Genomic DNA, 24,014 nt, shown 5'->3' with positions numbered 1-24,014 from the left:
CCTGGGCATCACCCTTGACTCCACTTTCATCTCTCAAATCCTGCGCCTAATACTACCAGCTAAACCTTGAAAATATATCCAGAATCAACCACTTTTCATCACCTCCACTGCTGACCTCATCTCATGCTGAGGTATTAGCAGTAGCCACTTGATTGGTCTCCCTGTTTCAGAACTTGCCCACCTGCAGTCTAGTCTTAAGAAAGCAGCTGGAGAGATCCAATTAAAATATAAGTTGGATCAGATCATTTCTCTGCCCAGCATCTTTGGTGGCTTTCCATGTCATTTTTGAGTTAAAGCAAAATTCATTAAAACACAACCTTATAAAGCCTGACACAATCCAGACCCCAGTGCGTTTTGGACTGTGTCTCACCCTTGGTGGCTCCATTCCAGCCCCAGGGGCCCTGTTGCTCCCCACACAACCCTGAATGGCAGCCTCTTGCCCAGAATATATGTCTTCCTCCTTCACCTCCTTCAGACTTTCACCTGAATACCTCTCACTTTTTCAGCGAGCCTTCCCTGATCACCCCCACCTAAATTTGTATATGCACGGACATGTGCACATGTGCTTTTTTTTCTCATAGAAAGGCAGAAAAAATGTTCAATTGCGCCAGGATAGATTAATCTGGAAACCAGAATGCTGAGGGAGAGCTACAGTTTTCCAGAACAGATGTGTCATAAAATCATGCAAATGAAAGCATTCTTCATAGATACAGAAATCAAGATGTATGAGGCTGAGAAGCCAAACAATTAGGTAGATTGTGTGACAGGGTGACAAGACAGGGGGAGAGTTGCATATCCTAACATCTCACATACCTCAGATCATCACATCAAACTCTGCCGCGGGTTAACCCCAGTAGGCTGAGGCTGAGATGCAATGGCCAGTATTTTAAGGCACAGAAGACTTGGCCTAAAGTCTTCCCTTTACCCTTAACTTATCTGAGTGATTTTAGTAAATCTGTTCTGAATTCTCTCTGAGCATTATTTTTCCTCATCAATAACAAACTGGATAACAAATATCACATGCCTTCTATACTTCAAAGGGCTAAAAAGGAAATCTAATGGGATAACATTTATGAGAAAGTGCTTTGTAGAATGTAAAGCAATATAAAAATAAATTAGATGATTTTTGGTAATACATAAATCACTGTGATTTTTAGTGACAGTTTTGTTTCATGTGGAATACAGATTTTTGTTTGACATAATGTTGCACATTAGTTTGGAACATTTTCATGAGTTTATAGCACAGTGGAAGAAATAAAATGAATGCCCCAATGAATATCATGATTAGCTATAAGTTTGCTTCTTTTCTTCTGATACATAATTATTAAGTGTGTAATGAAAAGTGCTGCTACACATACTTTGCTCTCATTTAATTTAAAATAGAACAGAATAGCTATGCACTTCCACTACCAGTAATATATATTTACATAGCCATATTTACTATTAATATTCTTAATTACACTTATGGAATCTGTTTTGAATTTTTCAGCATGGTGTTAAATAGGGTAAACGTGGCACTTATTTGTCTCTAGCAAAAAATAAAAACTAAAATGCTTAACTTTCTGTTTAAGTAGGGAAAACAGCTGTGTTAGCACTTTCACTACTTTCTGTATTTCTTTTCCAGGTCTCAAACCTACGCAGAAAAAAGATAGCTATAACAATACTTTAGACCATTATGAAACCAGATGCCTTTTGAAGCTCAATGAGCCACGCCCTGGATGATCATGGTGCTCCTTCGCACTGAACAACTGGAGGAAGGTAGTATCCAAACAGCACACATGACAGGGCCCCGTGTTGCAAGAGTGAGACATGAGCAGCCTGGGTAGCACATTCCCCAGTATGTTTCCAACCTTCAGCTTGCAGGTCACTCTATCTACACACCTTGAAAATGGACAAGAACCTACAGTATATTTCAGATGTTGTAGGAGCTCTTCACAGTACTTAAGAAATATGAACAATGGCCTGTTATCCACTAAATCACCTTAGTAACGACCTCCAAAGTCATTTCCTCAAGTATTCCTTAACATCACGAACTTTTCATCACTTATTTCATTATTCTGGCCCTCAGAAGGCTTTTATGTAACCTAATATGTCATTGGTAGGAATAAAAGAAAGCAGCTAGGCAAAGAAAAGAAATCTATTATGCAATGTATAAACTATCATAAATAATAATCTTTCACTTTGTGGAACTCAACTTATATAGGTACCTCAAAAAACCCTTGAACACTTAATTCATTCTAATCCAAAGAAAAAAATCCAATAATGTCTAATGAATCTTAAATTATTTTACTCTCCCTTCATATCTAGGATTTTAATGGGCATGATGTGTTGATTTTTTTTACACCGTTTAACTTACTCGTTCCCCTCCCTCATGAAAAGGTACTATGTATTAAACGAAACTACAAAATCAACATTTTTTTATAAGATTACTTTGATGTTAACAATTTTGAAATGTGGCAATATCATCATTAAGTTCAGGAAATTGTAGATTAAAATGTTTGATACTGATTTTAGGGTTTGCTATATATGTAACAAGGTTCTTATTTCAGACATTCATTGAAACATGGTATTTAAAAATAAATAAAAACCAAACAAATAAACTTCAGTTGTAGCAGAAAAAAGTGCTTCACCAGAGAGAGCAAAAGGACAGATGAATAAAAAAAGACAGACAAAGAAATATGGAAAGGTGAAAGGCCTAGAAACAATGGGAAAGTGAGGAAATAGAGTGGAGAACGGAAGAGGTAGGGCAGGGCGATCATAAACCATGAATGACACAAGCTTGCCTCATTCTCTAAGAGAGAACAGGTTCATCTAGTTCTTCACTCCCACAGAGAGGTTAGGAATGAAAGGTTGCCCGTGGAGTACTGCATCTGTGCACGCTATTATGTGGTTGATTTAAGAGGACGTAGAATGTAGCCACAAGAATTGGAACCATAGATAATTTCACTCACACAAAAAAGAATGATTATTTAAAAGTCGGTCTTAATCGGTTAGTAAATACTGCAAGACAGTGAATTTCTTTGCTTTTATGTGACAACTTCCACAGAAAATCAGAAAATTACATCGGATCTGTTATGTACATTTTTAGCTTCACAGATGTATTTAATTTTCCTTTATGATTTGGGGGACATATTTTCATGCTATTTTTGTTAGTTTCTTTATCACTGTTATGATTTTAGGTGTCAAACTACTTTTCTTCCTTTTAATTTAATTATCCAGTTTTGGGAAAAGGGGCAAGTATACTTTTGAGATATCTTTTCTACAAAACAATACATAAGTTAGTCATATACTAAGGAAAAAAATCTAGATTTAATTGAAATGTTGCAACTAGACATACTGGAAAATATGAAACAAAAATTCTACATTCCAGTTCTACATCAGCTGAATGTATTATTGATTCCAACATCATCGATTAAACAAAGGAAATTATACTTGCATTAATGTGTGAATCTCTATCCATTTTTGGTAGCATGTAAAATATTCAACTGCTCAGCTCTAGCTGTCCTTGTAGCCACATTACCATATTATTCACATGTATCTATCATTTATATGTAAATAGACAAGATAAATGGCTTCTTCATAAGACAATTTTCAAATGACAAATAGACACAGGCAGACATTAGCAAGATAAAAATGTTGCAAATATTCATTCTATTATATATCTTTAAGGAAAAATGAAAACTATTTCAATTTTTTTTAAAGTCGTATGGTAATTACAAGTCGGATCTTAATACATTCACAATACCAACAGCTATTCTTCTCAATAAAAGCCTCCACCAATGTCATTTGTATCTTATAAATTACATGTTCTCAGATCCATCTGTGAAAATTGAGATGCTAATTATCATGGTTACATTTCATGATTCCACAGTTAAATGTGAAGTGGAGTTACACAAATACCATATGTTTTTCTAAGAGAAATGGAGAAAGATTAATTATGAGTTCAAGTCCAAGTCTTCTAGCAGTTATACTCTCAACACAATAAGATCATTACATTGTATTATGCAAATGGGAAGTTTTAATTAATAGCTGAAATACCAAGTGAGGGGGAAAACTATGAAGTCTAAATTGTAAGTATCAGGCTTTTCTCCACAATTTAAAAAAAAAAACCCTAATAAGGATGCTTTTGAAAAACCAAGTTAAAAATCCTGCCCTCCCTGCCAAATAAAAACTCCACATTTTTAATGGTCTGTGAACTTCCTTTGATGGAATGATCAGCATCATGCTGTTTAATCCTATTTAATAAACCTAAAAGTTACAGTGTATACTAGTAACAAGGGTTATAAATAGATGACATATATGATGAAAATTCAAATTAACATTTTTAAGGATTTTTTAAAGATATATATCATCCAAAATGATGCAAAGTTACAAGTCTTGTGTACTCAGATAAAATACTCATTTCAATACAGCAACCTAAACATAAAACTCTATGATAACACTATAAGATTTTTATTCATATCTATAAAATCTGAATTCTTATTTTACTCACCACATATTCAAACACAAGCGTCAGCGTCTCCTTGGTGTGGATGATGTCATGAAGCAACACTATGTTAGCATGCTTTAGTCCTTTCAACAGAGAGGCTGCAAAATAAAGTGGACAGAGAGACAACTGATCATGGGTTACAATCAATTGATATCTTTCATTATCATTTTGGGACACTGTCAGATGAAATGTACCTATTTTCCGATTTCCCAAGCCATTGACAATTCAGAATCAAGGGCAGAGAAACCAGGTTTTTGTTTAGATGAAGGTCTCCCCTCTTTCCTCGCCCCCTTCCTCCCCAGTTATTCCACCTATTTGTTATTAATCTTTAGTTAGATTCCATTACAGTCAGAGAACATACTTGGTATGATTTCAATTCCCTTACATTTTATCAACCAGATCTGGTTTAATTTGTTTGGTATATGTGCCAAATGTATGCAATGGGGCAAGGGTAGGTTTACAGTTGTATGTGAAACACAGAGTTTGTGTTTATACTGTTATTTATTAATTATTGTATTACTTTCCATACAAATAACTGTACCTGCTTTTGCCCCATCCTGTACCTTTTGCTGATGTTGGGTGCAGAGTTCTATAAATGCCAACTAGATCCTGCTGGGTGACAGTTTCTGTCAGTGACTAAGAGGAGCGTTAACATCCACAAGTGTCATTGGAAATTTGTCAATTTCTCATTTAAATTCTACCAGTTTTTGCTTTGTATATTTTGAAGCTCTGTTCTTTACTGTATATACATTTAGTATTGCTATGTTTTCTTTGGAAATTGGTCCCTTTATCAAAATACTAGAGGCTGAGTGCACGAATTCGTGCACCTGGCCTGTGGGATTGGTCCAAAACGGGCTCTCCAACATCCCCCAAGGAGTCCCGGATTGCAAGAGGGCACTGGCCAGGCCGAGGGACCCCACCAGTGCATGATCAGGGCCAGGAAGGAACACAGAAGGTTGGCCAGCTGGGGAGGGACCACAGGAGGGCTCCAGAGCATGTCAGTCCCATCTCGCTCAGTCCCTATCAGCCGGACCCCAGCAGCAAGCTAACCTACCAGTCAGAGTGTCTGCCCCTGGTGGTCAGTGCACGTCATAGCAAGTGGTTGAGTGGCCTTAGCATATCATTAGCATATTACACTTTGATTGGTTGAACGGACGTCCAGATCACCGGACACAACATATACAGCTTTTATTATATAGGATTAGCATGTATGAGAAAATAATTTTTAAAATTACAATTAAATCACAGCATACAAACTCTGAAGAAACAACTACTATACAGACTTATGATACTTTAGCACTGTTAATTCCAATAATTTATAAACTTCCTTCTTTTACTTATTCAACTAGCCTATCAGCCTTAAACAATTAAAGCAGTGGTTCTCAACCTTCTGGCCCTTTAAATACAGTTCCTCACGTTGTGACCCAACGATAAAATTATTTTTGTTGCTACTTCATAACTGTAATGTTGCTACTGTTATGAATCATAATGTAAATGTCTGATATGCAGGGTGGTGTTAGGCGACCCCTGTGAAAGGGTCATTCAACCGCCAAAGGGGTTGCGACCCACAGGTTGAGAACCGCTGAATTAAAGCTTTATTCAATAGCAAGATTTCAGATATTAATCTGAGGACCAGCTTTCACACTGCTCATTTTTAAAATGGACATGTGAAATGTTCACTGGCATTTACCAAGGACACTTGCCCCTGCACTCGTCTTCTGAGGCAGGCTCATCCTCAGAGAGTGCTACTTCAGACCACAATAGGGGATTTGAAAACGATGGCTAGGTGCCCTACTTCACACCTAGTCTGTGCAGGCACGTAAATAGGTGAAATGAATTCAGGACCAATGAATCTCACGTTGTATAAAAGAGCCTGGCTTTGTGAAGCAAGTTTTAGAAATGTATTATGTAATATCATTTGTAATCTTGTCCAATTTCATTCTTCAAGTTCTCCCTCCACTTGTCAAATAAACTGATGATCTGCCCTTATCAGCAACAGCTCCAAAAAGGACCTGACGCTTAAGCTTCATTGAGAATCCCATCCCCCAAGGATCCTTTGCTCTGGATTATTAAAAATTTATTTCTATTGATTGATTGATTTACTCCCCCCACTTTCTTCTCTTACCACGTACACCTAAACTCTCATTTCTCAAAGGAATGTCTTCAGACTCATCGTTTCCCATTGTGTTTTTCCTACAGTTTCAGTTCCTGCCATCATTCATTTTGGGGGGAAAATATTTTCTCCTGACAGTGACTAATACAGAAAAAAAAATCATGCCTTTTTTTATATGATAGTTTTTACCATTTCTATAAGACTCAAAGCCTCGATATTTAATTCAAATAAATTTCAATTATTACAGATTTTAGATTTCTAAATACATTTTATACACTTTTAAAACACACTATCAGTTATATAAGTACCGATACCGGTACGTATTTGAATGCAAGCCCTCTTTCTTTTGAGATTAACATAATGAATTCACATTTGGAAAAGAACAGAGCCACTCATTTCAAAGCTGATGGCAGAAAAAATGGCACAGAAGGGCAGGAAACCGCCTGTGATATCCACCACCATCAGGGTGGGTGGCAGACCCGGCTGACGTGGAGGCTGCCAATGCAGCAGCCACTGCCCAGTGAGGTGCCAGATACCGTAATCCGTGCTGCCTCCGGGGCTTGCCAAGTCAGCCCAGTGATTAACACCTACAAGTCCTAGCACCACCAGTATGTCTCCCTGTTCAAGTCAAACACTGTCAAAATAATTTCCATGTAATCACAATAATACCACAAATACACCACATGTTTTCTTATCATGTACATACAAAGCAAACCCTGGAACACTAGCTTTCGTAATTTCAGCACGCCTGGCTTCCTCACAGATTTTGAGTAAACATATGGCAACATTTGAAATTCATTTCACCACTGAGGGTTGAAAAGTTATAATTACACATGACGTAAAAGACTTGCAATTAGGGTTGAGGGTAAAAATTCTAACAATAGGTTTGGGGTTGTGATGTCAAAAACGATACAAAAACAGAAAACACTGTTGCTCATAAAGATAACTTGGCTCAGTGGATAGAGCGTCAGCCTGTGGACTGAAGGGTCCCAGGTTCGATTCCGGTCAAGGGCATGTACCTTGGTTGCGGGCACATCCCCAGGGCGGGGTTTGCAAGAGGCAGCTGATCAATGTTTCTAACTCTCTCTTCCTTCCCCTCTGTAAAAAAAAAATCAATAAAATATATATATATATTTTTTTTAAAAAAAGATAACTGAGCCTCTGAGAAAGTCCCAGGAGGATATAAGGGCACAGGGAGCCCTCCCTGTGTTTGGTAGCAAGATTCAGATATCCACAAAAAAAAAAAAAAAAAAAAAGGATTCAGATATCCACCAGCCATACTGACACTCTTCACCTCCCACTCGGAGAATAAGCAACTCAAGTTTCCACTCTAATTCGGAAGGGATAAATTCCAGCTAACCTCCAATCTCATCATGATCAAAATAAAAATTTAGTTAATAGAAAAATTCACAGTATTTCATTTTGTCAGGTTCACAGTGCAGTGGCTATTTTTTAAAAAGCAATGTTATTAAAGAAAAGACAAATATATTCTTTCTTTAATATTTCAGATAGTTTTCTTGGCCATTATTTGACATCGTACTAGGAAAGGGAAGATCACACATAAACACAACCCATCCTTGCTCACTCTCCCTTTAGCCTGTGGAAAAAACAATGCATTCACATTTTCCTCTCATCTTTTCGATGTGTCCTTTTTCAGTGGGGTAGACCTGAGGGGCTGCTACCTGACGTCTCTAGAAGACAAAAATTAGTACCCAAGGAGCCAAACATGCCTCAAGCGTGTTACAACCACAAGAAATATGGACTTTTTCTTCAAGCTCACAGCTACACAGCTCTGAGACCGTAAAATTCACTTTATACTAGAAATAGTACATATATATGCTGATAAGGGATTAGTCTATTCCTTGAATGAGAAAAGGGGCTGCTGTCATCTGGCAGGTCTTCCTCCAGTTTGATCTATCCTCCTTTTACTAAGAGACCAGTACTAGCCCCAGATATCAGTCTGATGAGAGATGACACTCATTTTCAACACAACTCCCTTTGATATCAGTGCCTCCAAAAACCGAGAGAAGACCAGCTAACAATATTGGCAAGGAGCAGCTGGTTTTGCCTCTTAAATTCCATTTCTTCCCCATACAAGCTTCCTTTCCTGTGATGAAAAACATGAATGAACCCTAGCCAGTGTGGCTTAGTGGCCTGCACACCAAAAGGTCTCAAGTTCCATTCTCAGTCAAGGGCACATACCTGGGGCAACTGGTCTATGTTTGTGTGTCTCACACATCAATGTTCCTCTCTCTCTCCTCTGTCTCTCTTCCCCTCCCTCCCTCCTTTCCACTCTCTCTGAAAAGTAATGGAAAAAAAATATCCTTAGGTGAGGCAACAACAACAACAGGAATGAGACAACTCCACCTCCATCCCCATAAATCAAACTCATGTGACACTGCCCATCTAAAACAAAATTAGATTGAGATTTCAGTTTTTATAAATAATACCACAAAGGACATAATTGAGCTTTGAAAAAATATTTTTGAATTAATTCCCTATAATGAATTACGAAAAGGAAATTGTAGGATAAAAAGATATGAACATAGTTACAAGATGTTGCTTATTAAATAAGTATATTTAATCTTCTTTCTAATTCCTTGTAAGAATAAAAGAACCATGAAAGACAGGAAAAATATGTAAAAACGAATAAAGAACTACTTGCTTTCAAGGACAACTTCCATCTAACTTACTTGCCAGTGAATTCTGAATATTGTCATAAGTAAAATATTCTAATAGGGAAAAGCTTAAGGACAAATCACAACAAAAAAGAATACAAGCAGAGAAAAGACCAGTTTGCTGTTCAACTGTGTCTGTGATGAAAAGATGGTCTAGACTGCGAGTTTGACATGCTTGGCTCCAGACAGACAAAGACACAGGCATTTGCATACCCTGAGAACGGATGCCCAGCTCCAGGGTAACCTGTGGGTGGTACTGCATGCTGTGCTGCCTGCTTCAGCTGCAAACTAGAAGAAATGCTAGTTCTACTCCCCTTCATGATAAATAAGCTGATACACACACCCACAGGCACACACACACACCATAACCTACTAAATGAAAACATGAAACAATGAGGTTAAAAAATGGAATTGTATCTTTTACACCATTTTTTTGCTTTTTATACTTTCCACATAGATACCTACAAAGACTCAACTCTGTTACAGGGAAAAGAGGTCAGAGCTAACCCAAAACACAAGGTGAAAACAAATGCGATGTCATAGAAACTTACTTTAGCCAAAATCACATTCAGGATGTAGAGACATGCCTTTTGTTCACCAGATGTCGTCCAAATGTGGAAAGATAATACAACAGTTGGGAGTACCTTATAAATAACACACATAAGTTGTCTTATAGCTGCCAAAAAGTCTACTGCTCCTACTTCCTCCTTGGCTGAGGTTTTTGATCCCACTGCATATTCCTCCTGCTCTGTTCCCCTCCTAGGCTCCCCAACACCACAGACCTGAATGCAGTATTGGGAATTATAGCCTCAACCATTCCCCCAGCCAACAATATCTGATTCTCCATCACTTGACTACTGGCAAAGAACAGTCACCTGGGGCCTATTTCCACACTGCAGCTTCACATGACCACATCGACTGCCTACTAAATCGCTTCAAAGGACCAATTCCTCTCACAGTACAGCTTAACCACATGAAACTACCAATATTTGACATTTTTGACCTAATAACACAGCAATTTCCCATGGTTCAATCTGATAGGGTTTACTTGGTTCATAGCAACTTTAACTTTTTCACAAATGCATTGTTACTTTTACCACTGTTGATATTCAAACCAATTAATCTGCCACCACATGACCAAGAATTGACTGCAAAGGACAAAATCTGTTCATCAAACTCTGTTTTTAGCTCAGGGGAGGGATACAGAAATAAGTTAATTTTCCACATGTACCTTTCTACAGAATTTGAATTGTTTGTGATAAAGATATATTTCTTTTAAAATAAAAAGAAGTATCTGGAAAAGTTCTTTGTAACAAGCTAACTGGCTAAACAGACTAAAATAACACTATAAAAGGTACACAGATGTGTAACTGAGCAATTAACATGCAACTACAATGCAATGACAATCATTGTAACTACAGTGTGATTCTTCACTACTACTCCCCCCTCACTGGGGTATTGATTCAAATCCTTGCATTATAACACACAGCAGACCCTGTATCGGTCACAAATTTGCTCTATCACAGGTTAATCCGAAATGCTGACACGATTTCTTGTCTAAACAGTTACTTCCCTGCACTAAGATTATTTGCTCAGTGTCAAAGATTCCTAGTTTTATCGTCTCTGATTCCTCCGAGTTGAACTTGTAGATGACCCACCAACTACCAGTCCATATTCCAGCTAATGTTACTCCTATTTGCCATTGGCAAGATACACATATAAGCAGGTAGTATGTAAATGATACACATGTAGTTCTTTTCTAATGTAAACATCTTGCTAGTAACTTCTGCAGAAACAAATGTTGCTAAGCAACAGGGTTGGCAATAGAGGAGGTTATGCTCCAAGTACTGTCTTTAGGCAGAAAAAAGACAACTTAGGAGCTAAGGGTTATAGAAGACGTGATAATAGAAGGGTTGTTTTTGTCTGGCTATAAAAACTAGGTGGTTTCTTTATTTGAACTATTTTACACTGTGTTACACATGGGTCACATGTTCAGTTCCTAAGAATACTACAAAGTATGCAATAAAAAAAAGGTATGTGGTTTGGCACAAAGCCCCTTATGTCTTTTGGTTAAGAAAAATAAACATTTGTATCAAAATAGCTATGACTGTTTGGCTACACTTCAATCAACTTCTCCTTACATGAAAGTATGTCAGTAACTATTATTGTATTCTTTTACAAATATAAAGGTAAGTTGAAAGTCAGAAAATACTTTTTTGGCCATGGCTGCAAGTCCTAGTACCTAAGGGCATAGCACATAGGACACTTGACTTGGTAAGATACCAGCCAAGTGGTGGAGCACTGTCAGAATCCTCTGGAAAGCAGGATGATTTTGCAGATTTACAGGCACAGGGGAACTTATACCCACCCCGACCCTGTGTCAGAAAGTAGGCTGTTCATGTCACCACAGCCACAGCCACAGGTCCACAACAAGGTGCTTCTCAAAGTGTGGTCCTTCGGCCACCAACATTAAAGTCAACCGGTGTGCCTCATATTGATGCCCATTCAACAGGTCCTATTACAAACCTACCAAATCGATAGGGATGGGACCAAAAAAATCATCCAATAAATATTTATGTAACATCTACTATATGCCAATCGCTATTCAATCCTTATGCATCCTAAACTTTAAATCACTGGGTATAGTTTTGATATGGAGGAATGGGAAGCAGGTTTATGGGGTGGATAGGTAGGTGGGTGAACGTATGTGTATGTCTGTGTTTATGCATTTAGTTCCATTGTAGTCTGCTCAGTGTTCCACAAGCAAATCAATAAAAACAGCAAGTCAATCGATCAGTTCACTTACCCAGTCTCTCTCCTCTCTTCTCTCTCTCTCTCTCTCTCTCTCTCTCTCTCTCTCTCTCTCCCCACTCCACACACACACAGCCATTGAGATAGATTCCACTGAAAGATATAAAGTTTTGAGCCAGAAGGCAGTGAAATATCTTTATTCTGAAAAATTTATGGTATTTGATGTGTGTGGCTTTTTCCCTGTTCAATTAAAAAAAAAACTAAAATGTCAGCTCATAAAGTTTGTCAATAGAAATAAACTGCTGATAAGGTTATGAGTATTTGGCCTTTTCAATCCCACAATTTCTAAAATCTGTGAAGAAATAAGGTTTTGTGTAAAAAGATTGAAATAAGTACCTTATCAGAACCGCAGCTTTGAGAAACAGATACAATTGGAAGGTCTGGAGACATTGTAAACAGATTATGAGCACAAAAGGAAGAGAAGTGAAAAAGTATAAAAATGAATACACTTTTGATAGGGTAACTCTAACCCTCAAGTATCCCCTGCATTGAAATCCTAAACACTCCATTACTTCAATTGACTGGACAATAGAGTCAAAGCTATAAAAATGATCATTTGCAGTATAATTCAGTGGGAAGTGCACAGTCCCAGAGCCCTGTGCTTCTCACAGCATCAGTTAACCTTCAAGCAGCCACCTGCCCGTAGGCCTGGCCGAGGCCCTGAAATCCATGTTCATGCTGCCTCTGATCAGCAGGGACCACAGTGGGAACCCAAGTTCACGTCAGCTCCAAGTGAGCTCTAGCACTCAGAGCCCTGGTCAGGGCACAGAAAAGAAACAATCAATGAATGCATAAATAAGTGGAACAGCAAATCAATGTTTCTCTCTCCCTCTCTCTCTCTCAAATTAATAATTTTAAAAAAGACCCATCATCATATTATCTTTATAAAGTCACTATCTAGTTGTCAGAAACTGGTGACACCTTAGCAGAGGTAGACTTCATAAAATGTATTATAGAAATGCTTAAGATGAAACAGTTATCTACTATGGTAACTATATGAGTGAAATAAAAAGTAAGTTGCACAGTATATATTTTATGTTTCTAAATGAGCAAAATGACTTCAGATTGCGGTAGTAGTTAAAACACAAACAAAAAGCAGCCACTGAAGAAAATAACCAAGGGGAAGAAAAATAGGTTTCTCTAATATGGTCTCAAATCTCACAGAAATTTTGCATCTCTATCTCCACCACTGCCAACCAGGGGAACTGGATGGAGGGATAATTTGACCACACGTTCATGTAGCTAGGAAACTGTCTGACTCCTGACACTTGCAGCCTAAAATGTTGTGACAATGGAGGGGCTTTTCTTAGTGTCTCTGTCCCTGCGCTTGTGACTGGTACTGACAGTAGCTCCTGCTCACACAGCCTGCCTTTCCATGCAGGAAGGCAGCTCCTGAGAACTGTGATGAACAGCCGCCCATTAGCATCAGCACTGTTTCCTCAAATGTATTCTACCTCCTATGGCCCACATTTCCTCTGCTAATAACATTTCAAATTCTAATAACATTCACACACACACACACACACACACACACACACACACATGCACGCACACACACGCACCTAAAATCTTAGTGCACTGACTACATCTGTGATTTGACTTACACACAGGGTGACGGACTCATCACGCACAACTGAAACCATCCTCACAGAATTGTAAACCCAAGCGTCACCTTAGCATCTGGTCCAAACCTTCATCTGACAAGTGGGAAAGTAAACTACACAGAAAGTTGGCCACAGGTCCAAACCCTGACCTCCTGACTCCTCATTACAATGCAGTTCTGTTTCAAAACAAGCATCAAAACAAGCATCTTCTGCTCCTCTCATTGTCTTTGGTTTCTTGTCTTTCTACCTGGTGGTTTGCTGTGATCGCAGTTTCCCTTTAGCTTCATATCTGCCCAGGTGTCGAGGGAAGAAAAACCTGAAGCTAAGAAGACTAGGACATCAGATATATCAGATATATCTGTGCAACTGTTCCCTTGCAGCATTACCACCTGGACTTCAGAGGCTTAAGAAGATAGCAATAAGTAAAGGAGAGAGCTAAAGGAGAATTTACTGTTCAAACTGGTTTTTAACATTGCCTTTATCTGATCAAATCACTTCTCTTCTTAAACCCCTTCAATGGCTGCTTAACAGGATTTACAAGGACCTTCACGACTGGGCTCCTAAGGGAGGTCTCCCCTCAGCTCCTTAGACTGGACTCGCTGTCCTACTCGGAACTCCAGCCATCGGACATGATGCTTCCTGCAGATCTCCAATTCATCACGTCCCCTCAGACCTCTGGGATGTCGTCTCTTCTGTTCCCTCTCCCATAGCCTCCGAGACTCAGACACTCCAACCATCTCTTCAGATCTTAACTCAGCTCTCATTTCCTTTGGCAGCCCCTGCTGACCCCAGGGCTCAGGGTAGCAGCATTTCTCTCAGTCCCCAGCACCATGAGTCTTCCTGTGCTACAATGACCTGAGGACCTGTTTCCACTTGTCTGTATCCCTCGCTCACTCATCATTTGCTCTTACTCCTGCTGTGCTCACTGCACTCAATTCACTGCCAACTTTACAGAAGATGCCTAATACGTGAAGGTGGAATAATGCAGGCACAGATGAGAAAAATAAAATCCTAAATGATCGTTCACAAAGTGCCGCAAGCAGCACGCTCCCCAGCATGGCACTGTGGGGGCAGACTGCTCAGCTCATCACACCGTGCCTCGTTCAGCCTAATATGTGGATCAAAATAAATCCGCTCTCATTTTCTGCACTGACAAACACACGGAGGCTGTATATTTCACTCCATTTTAAAAAGAAGCAAGGAAACATCCTGTAGGATATCACTGGCAGTTCTCCTTTCATAAGTAGGTGAGATGCTGTATATTAAAGCTATCACCAAAAAGGCACTATTTTATTTCCACCCAGATTCCAGATTACGGCAAGATAGTAACATATTTGTTTGACACTATAATTTATTTCTAAAAGCCCCTGTTAGAAACTAAAATTAGATGCTAACCGTCTACCAAGCATGAGCTAAGCTCACAAACAATAAGGCGGTATCAACGAGAAAAGGAAGAGATGTTCTCAGCCACACGTGGGCTTCTGGCAGAGTCAAACCCAACCCCCAGACCTGGTGTGCTTGGCCTGTGCAATGTTTTAGAAATCTATTAAGTACTGAAAAATTGGAGGATTTCACTCAAAATGAGCAACTTTGGCTTTTCTAGGAAAGCCAGATGTGGATAAAAGTTGTGTGTCTGGAGTTACACAGGTGGCCCCTCACACAAGACATGGCTGCTCTGGACCCCTGCCCTCCTCATCCCCCAGACCTCGAAGTCTGTAATCTCTGAATTAATATTTGAGTGTCATGTGTAAAAATCCAACATCACTTTGATTGTATAAGCTAAATTAATGATTATGAGGAAACTGGAAGCAACTAATTCAAAGTGGGTTTTATGAATCCCACAGACTAAGAGAGTAAGGAGGGACCAGGAGCAGAAGAAGAAAGAGTAGTTATTGTAGTAAGATCACAATAATATAAGCAGAAATGAAATTATAGCCATTTCAAATTGTTCATCTCAAAGTCCCACTGAGGCCCACCAGGCAGAGTGGGGACCCCTAGGATTACTAGAACAACTTTTTTCCCCCCACATCATTTTGAATAGAGATTCACTGACAGACTTAAATCAACCATGGAGGGCATTTAACCCAACCGATGCAGAATTAAGAATATATATTGTGGCCCAGAGAGACTGTCAGAGGTCATGTAATTTGGTATGTCACTTCCCTTCTCTAGTCCTCTTTTTCTGTAATTCATTCTCAGAAACTTAGAAAAAACTGTCAGGTAGGTATTAAATGTCTGATATTTGCATCCTTGGAAAATTGGAAATCAAAAAACTAAATGGGTTGATTCATGGCAGTAACAGTGAGTCTCTGGCCCAAACCATTATGCCAGGCTCCTACCTGTGAAACGCTCCAGACAATGCTTATGCGCTGACCGACCCCACCCCTCACACAAACACAAGGACTGAACTGGGAGGAGGGCACCCACCAGGGAGGAAGGCTAAAGCATGAAACTCAGAGCAAATTCATCTAAATATATCTAACAATGACAAGGATGCAGGAAATAAATATATTCCTACGCTATTTGAGGCCAGATGTTATTGAGATGGGAAGAGAGATGGGTTATCTCTCAAAAATTAAAATATTCCTCATTGCCCTTGAGAGCTTGTTTGGAGGTTCTAGCAGGGGAATGGCAGCTACTCCTATGCTCTTGCCTGAAGACCCGGCCTCTCCTCTGTGGGGAAGGCCATCCTCTTAGACCAAGTGCGCAGCTTCAGGAGGGACACACATGGATGGTTGAGGGAGGAGGGGGACACTCGCCTCACCAGCCAGATCAGCCCAATCAACCCTGGTGATCAATGCGGTGACAGATGTAGCAGCCAGATCGCCCTCATATCCTCCTCATTGCCCTTGACCGAGCATTTCTCCTGGAGACTCATAGACAGATGCAGAAATAAGCTAAGATACCTTAATAAGAATGTTCTCTTCAGTGTTTTAATAAACAGTGGAATTTTTGAAATAATCTACACTGCCCATGTTATATAAAATATGACACATTTGTGTAACAAAAAATGTGTGTAGCCATTACAAAATGCAATAGTTCTTATGGAGCTTAATTATTTTTGCATACAAAAAAGAAAGGAGGGTTAAACAGGAGCTGAACTTCTAGAAAATTCACCCAGGAGGAACAGACAGAACGGACTGCCGTGGAAAAGGAAGAAGTCCTTTCATATAAAAGTCACTCCTGAATGTACTATTCTAGCGACGTCTCGGCAGGACAGCTGTTAATGGACAGGAACCGGGTCATGGCCATCCCAGCTCAGTGGCATAGCAGTATCACCAAGGGGAAAAGCAATTCTCATTTTATTTTTTTCAGAAAAGTTCATAGAGGTATTACATTAACTGAAATGAAAATGTACATGTCTAATAAAAGGCTAGCATTGAGTGGTGCCCATAACTTGTCATATAAATAATATAATTTACTACAGTAAGAGGTTTGTTGGAAATGTATTCAAACCAATGGCACCAGAAGAGAGAGCTTTGCAAAAACAATTTCTGCTTGCCTGCACACTGTATATTTGAAATTGGACATTTTTTTTCCTGCAAGTTTAAAATTACCAATTGATTTGGGGGGTGGGGTTGATTACAAAAGAAATTCAAATAAAGAATTTAAATTTCTGATGGAAATTTCCCCCAGAAAATAATGTGTCCACTTAATGACTCTATTTTATTTTATTTTTTATTTTAAAAATAATTTATTTCTCAATTACAGTTGGCATATAATATTATATTAATTTCAGGTGTACAATATAGTGATTAGACATGTATGTAACTTACGAAGTGATCACCCCAATAAGTCTGCTACTACCCGTCTGACACCATACATAGTTATTATATTATTGGCTATATTCCCCATGCTGCACTTACATCCCTGTGAATGTTTTTTATAACTGGCAATTTGTACATCTTAATCCCTTCACCTCACTTAATGATTTTAAAAGAGGAAGAGTAAAAGGAAATCTTTAAAGAAGTGGAATGAAAACATTCACATCCAAAAACGTTTAACCAGATTTACATAATGTAATTTCTATCATTTAAATACCTTCAAAATTTAGTATATGTAGTTTTAAAGCTCAAAGAAATATGTAATGCAATATTTTCTTATTAAATGTTAAGAGAACTCATTCATTCATTCAATAAAAATTTATGGAGTAGCTACTACGTGAGAGGTACTGGATACACATAAGGGAACAAAAAGCACAAATAGCACAAATCCTTCCCTCGTGATGCTTACCTTCTGCTGGGAAAAGACAGTAAGTAGAAAGAAAAACCAAAAAAAAAGGGGGTGTAACATATGTAATTTGTTAGAGTATAATAAGCACTAAGGAGAAGAAAAGACTTTCGCGCTTGGGGTTTCTCTTCCTTGCGGGATGTGACAAGGGAGCATTCAGCCAGATGGCCACAGGGTAACAGAGTCAGGCTTGCTAACACAAGGAGAGAGCTGCACAGAGATGGGGTGGGCGGGCGGTTTGCACAGAGCTTATGGAGCCCTGCCTCTCCTCTAGACTTCTAATTGTGTGAGATAATGCATTTCCTTTTCATTTAAACCAGGAGTGAAGGTCAGCTGTGACTTGAAGCCCAAAACATTCTGATACATAAATGGCACTGAGATTTCCTTATCCACCATTTGTGGACTTCAGAGATGGTTAAGATCACATGAACCAAACTCTGGAGCTTAGAAATGAAACAAGCATTTCTACCATCTCTTTTCGATGTGTGCAAATAAAATAAGAGCCTACGTCAGAAAATATAGAATTTTCTATCTAGGTTTTCTGAAAGGATAACTTAAGCTTTGTCCTTCATTTACGGAAGAGCACAGGGACTGGAAAGCTCCACTTCCTAACCTGACACCGTGCGCTTTTCTCCCTGTTTTAGATGAACACGAGGTTGGCAGAAAGGGAATACTCACAGAATCTAGACCAAACCCCTCATTGTGTAGATTAAAACTTGAGATCCTGGAAAGTGAACCCTGCTGGCCAAGGACAGGGTTATTAAAAGCAGATTTCAAACTCACCTTCCCTTACCCCCAAACCTCACTACACTTCCACAGGCAGACTACCCCCAGGATCCAGTATTAACTGCCTATTACATTAGCAATTAAAGTGCTTTTCTAATTTTTCAAAATCTTCTGGCTGAACTGGCACAGACTGTGTTGGTCTCTTGCTCTGTAAACATGCCTGTTGCAAAGCCAAGACACAACGGGAATTTTTTTTAAACCTATTATTACCTCTTAAACTACAAAATTAAAACTTGGTAGTTTGGTAACTCTGTGAAAATAGGATGAACACTCTTACCTTTTACTTACTAAAACTTTCAAATTGCTCTATCAGTAGAAGATTGGGGATGAGATACAGTTCTATATCACTAAACTGTCCTATACATGACATAGTCCAAAGCTTCATTACTTGAGGCAGAAATAGAATAAGAGTCATCCAGATTAGTTCCTGGCTATTGAATCTCCCTCTACAAGAATGTTCCTCCCTTTCATCAGGAAGTGAACTCTGGCTTCTAGATCAGAAATTTCTCAAGAGACTACTCCCATCTCTCCTAAGCACAAGGGAAGTTTCTTCATTCCCAGGGGACAGGGCTCCTACTTCAGGCAGCCTTGCCACAGGTCTGAGTCCAAAAGTCCCCCTGCCACCATCTAAACACTAAGGAGACAAGAGCCACAGTGGCTCTCACATCCAGGATGCTTTTCATTCATGAAAATGATTAGGTAGGTTGTTTTCCCTCTAAACATTATGCTGCAAATCCAGAGCTGTACAGATAGCTCCCATACATACAAGGTCAACCTTGTATGAGATGGAGGTTGTTAATTCCCAGTGGTTTAATACTATCACCATCGATTAACTCCTTCATATAAAATAATCAATGAATCAATTTTCTGATAACACTGCAAAATTAATCTTCAAATTTGAAACTTGCATCTCACTGTGTGTGACAAGTATAGATGACTTACGTTAAACTGTAAGTATGTACTTTTTGAAGGAAAAAAAAAGGACTGAAACTAAAGACCAGCAAGCCAAAATATTAGAGCTGAAAGGGAAATAGCATTATGTGGTGCCAATTTGGGGTCTATATCGAATTCATATAATCTCCAAGCCAACATCAATAGCTCTTGTTGTTATTGCAGATGTGAATTTAAGGACCAATTACAATTTCTCTCATTACCTAAAACAAGCAAACTAAATAATTAACAACAGAAAAGTCCTTACAGTGCAATAATTATGTCTTGGTCGCAATAATACCAAGTGAGAGAACAACCATCATAATCTCTCCAATGAAAGCAACACTAGCAATATGGCCACTGGTGTTCCTGTGCAAGATACCTGCACTACAACCCCGCAAATGCGTTAGCGCTTCTCCTGTCAGACTCTCCTCCAACTCAGGCCCTAAGAGATGGATGAAGGAGGCTACAAAGCAGGGTTCCAGGCCCCAACCTTTACTTCTACTTAGAGGAGTGCTCAGCACTTGTTAGCTGTGAACCAGACACTTGTTAGCTGTGCTGCCGACTCCTGCTACAAAAAGTGTCAACTGTGTGTGGGAGTGCATGTGTGTGCATGTGTGGATGCACACAGATGTGTGTGTTTACCTGTCAGATTGTGTCTCACACACTGGTTCTTCTGAGGGAAAGACGTGTTTTTTTGTTTGAAAAGCCTTTTCTAGCCATCTCTGCTTTCTCCAATCTGAGCCACTTGCTTCTAACCCCCTCCCTTTCTGCCTTCACTTTCCCAAGCTGTGTTACCAACTTATCTCCTGGCACACACTCTCACGGCCCTCTTTCTCACAGCTCACCATCAAGTAAGCATTTCCCACCTTACGCTGGCCTCTTTCAAACCCTTCCCAAGGCCTTCACGAGACGATCATTAGACATGAACAAAGAAAATGAAGTTAGATGCCTAACATTATTGCCAAAACATCAAATGACTGTTTCATGGGATCGAAATGGCACCCTGTGGGAAAATACATAAGTAAGGTGCTAAATTTGGTTACTGCATAACTAAGAATGAGCACTATAACAAGTCAAAGGAACACAGGGGGTCGGATGCATCTGACCTTTAAGCTGCGGCCTCCACTCTACTAGCTTGTGACCTAGCTTGGGAGCTTTCTCGTCTATAACCCGAGAATATCTACATCACAAGGCTACTATAAAGGGGAGCTGAAGACACATGAGACCCTTCACAGAGTGTCCAGGGAGAGGGAGAGGGAGAGGGAGAGAAACATCAGTGATGAGAGAGAATCATTGATCAGCTGCCTCCTGCATGCCTCCCACTGGGGGATGGAGCCCATACCCGGGCATTTGCCCTTGAATGGAATTGGACCCAGGACCCTTCAGTCCACAGGCTGACGCTCTATCCACGAAGCCAAACCAGCTAGTCATCCCTTGGTTCTTAAAAATCACTCTAACAATTTCCCCAGTGGGGATAACTATGCAGCTATCTATTGCACTCATTTAAAATAAATCAGAACTTTGGAAGGAAGATAGGGAGTTCCCAGGCTAGGAAAGATAGGAGGAAAGAATATCTTGGTTTGAGGGTGATGGCTTCCAGTGACAGTGACAAGGTAATAAGACAGCCGGTCGTTTCTTAGACAGAAAGTTGATATAGCCTGTCCTCAGAAGCAATTTACCTCAAGCCTCTGATCCGTCTATCCCAACGTTTAAATGACAGCTTAACTCTCACCCTTCATTCTTTAATATCTTTCCAAATGTCTACGAAGTCAGCATACAGTACATGCTGGCTTCACTGAACCGAATATCCCAGCAAGTAACCCTGTGTGTCAGAACAGAAAGGAGGAATGAAGAAGCACCAAAATGCTAAGAAACAATTCCAAATAGGGGAAGAATTCACTATTCACAAGCGCTCGATAATGCATTCCACTTTGATTCTGAATGAAAACCATGCATAAAGCTCTGTAATAAATTACATTTCACTGAAACCAGTGGTTTATACTAGATTAGTGAATGTAAACATGGCATTTGGTGAAGCCATTTGGAAGAAGTCTGAAAGATGACCAGGAAATACAAGTATTTGTTTCTCATATGAAATATGTGATTTCTACAAGACTTTCCTAAAACTCCTGAGGCACAAATGTGCCATTGGTTTCTGTATCTTGAGAAACACATCACAGCAGGTAGAAACCATTAAGGTGCATATTCTAGGGGAAAGAACAGATGGGGAGGAAGTAAGCAAATGGGCTTCCCTTTATCACTAGAAAGCTGCCTTGCTGTGGATTCCACCACAGTGGAACAGTGGGACTGTTCGTTACTGGCTAATGAACTTCTTTCTAGGGAGTCAAGGGCATAAGCATAGAGGGGGAAAGCACAGGATTAGAACTCTGGAGACCAAGCTGTAGTCTCAGTTCTACACTATTAGCTGTGCAACCCTGGCTAAGTCAATTCACCTCTGGGAATTGCTTAATTTTTTTCCTTACCTCTTAAATAAATGGATGGACCAGATCTCAACCTTCTCTCACTCTAGCTTTCTAGAAAACGTTCTTACTTGAACAACAGCACATCTGCTGCAGCCTAAATGATTGTGGTGAGTGTATGTCCCACAATTTCTACTATGGAAACAATAGTCAGACCATACATGTTTGTTAAAACAACACAAGCTTTCCCCTTCACAACTCATACACAACCCACCCCAGGCTTGACAATCACTACACTAAGAGATGCTCAATGTGACTTCTGACACTAATGTTTCCAGACTCTAAAAATCTAAGTTCATACTACAAAACCCAGGCACATCTTCTGAACAGAGACGGTGTCCACAAGTCCCTCTGAATCTGTCTGCCCACCTGCCCTGACAAAGGCAAGCAAGATCTAATAAAAATAATAAAAGTTAAAGAAGAAGGACAGCACTTTGGGCTCCTAAATCCATCTCTGATGCTCTGGCCATGCATCTCTGGGCCCAACATGTCTTTCTCCCCCAGAGATGACACATCCAGCTTTTGACAGAGGCCACAAAAAAGACAGAGCGTGATGGGAGAGTGGCCGCTGACCCATCTCTAGCTCCCTCTATGTAATCTGTGATAACTCTGATATCACGTTCTAAGCTTGTCATTCTGCATTCTAGAATTTTATTTCATTTGTAAATATTACTCAAAAACATTTTTCAGAAGTGTACCACATCCAAAAGCAACTCTCCATGGCATAAAAACTTCCTCTCGCATAATCCTGGCAGGTGATCACAGTGCCCAGGAATAATCACTGCTCTACAATCTATACGACTAAGGGAAATGGCTCCATTATTTCATTCAATTCAAGAATCGAGTCTTAATCTGGAAACCATAGGAAAGCACCAGGTGTCCAAGAAACCCCTGAAGAGTATGCTCATTTTTGTGACTTTGTATTGATAGGGGAGAGTTGGTTGCTGACATCAGATTTCAAGAGTGTATAACCCAAAAGATGTGATCCAATAAAGGTAATAAAATATAAATAAATAGATAGATAAGCAAATAAATAAATTAAATACCAGTCAGATTATCGGGTACTTTTCTACCCAAACTCTCTAACACAAGAATAAATCAAGGACACGCAACTCTATGCTGTTTCAACTAGACTCCCCTCCATTCCGATCAACCAAAGAAACAAAATATCATCTTAATCACATTACCTAATTGTGCTGTTCATGTTTTTTTTTTCATTTTCTGACTAGATACAAGCATCTTTTTTATTAATGTATTGGGGTGACATTGGTTAATAAAATTATATAGGTTTCAAGTGTACATTTCTATGATAAATCACCTTTATGTTGCATTGTGTGCCCACCATCCAAAGTCAAATTTCTGCCATTACCATATATTTGACCCCCTTTATATAACAAGCCTGCTCTTCCTGGGATGATAACTAAATCACTCTGGATTACAAGAACTCTGGGAACATGTAGTTTTAAATAAAGACATAAAGGTCAAATCAAACCCACAGCATTAAAACCTCTGAGGATAAGTTTAGAAATCAATGTGCAATCATTTGGATATAGTTCAATATTTACTTGATATAGTGTTTATCATGTTTAAGACAGTTTGATATATTGACACCATGCGTGTAAGTTGCAATTTAATTTATTTTAAAATTGTCACTTTTAAATGGAAATGTATAAGAGAATTTTACTAGGCTCTCACCAGCACTAGAATTCTTAAAACAAACTATATTTATAAATTTTGTTTTATTAGATTTACAAGAATAGTTTAAGTACTTGGAGAAGTGCTGGTAGTTAGATCAAGGCATTTGAATGCTAGAAAGAAGCAAATATATTCAATTTATAAATGCAGTTTAAAAGTGTTTATGGGAATTTAATTAACTAGGACTCTGATTGA

The 24,014-nt window shown here is 39.2% G+C and overlaps 1 protein-coding gene across 1 annotated transcript in view; it reads right to left on the bottom strand.

Moving 5' to 3' along the window:
* CDK14 (cyclin dependent kinase 14) overlaps nt 1–24,014 on the bottom strand; it is a 513,373-nt gene that overhangs the window by 293,135 nt on the left and 196,224 nt on the right. The window contains exon 6 of the mRNA XM_006084938.3: nt 4,493–4,587. Coding sequence (XP_006085000.1) covers nt 4,493–4,587 — 95 coding nt within the window. The remainder of the gene's footprint in view (nt 1–4,492; nt 4,588–24,014) is intronic.

Source organism: Myotis lucifugus, unplaced genomic scaffold, assembly GCF_000147115.1.
Source record: "Myotis lucifugus unplaced genomic scaffold, Myoluc2.0 scaffold_15, whole genome shotgun sequence".
Taxonomy (NCBI): Eukaryota; Metazoa; Chordata; class Mammalia; order Chiroptera; family Vespertilionidae; genus Myotis; species Myotis lucifugus.
Note: the sequence above shows the minus strand (reverse complement) of the source record. Positions and strands in the feature narration are given on the sequence as shown.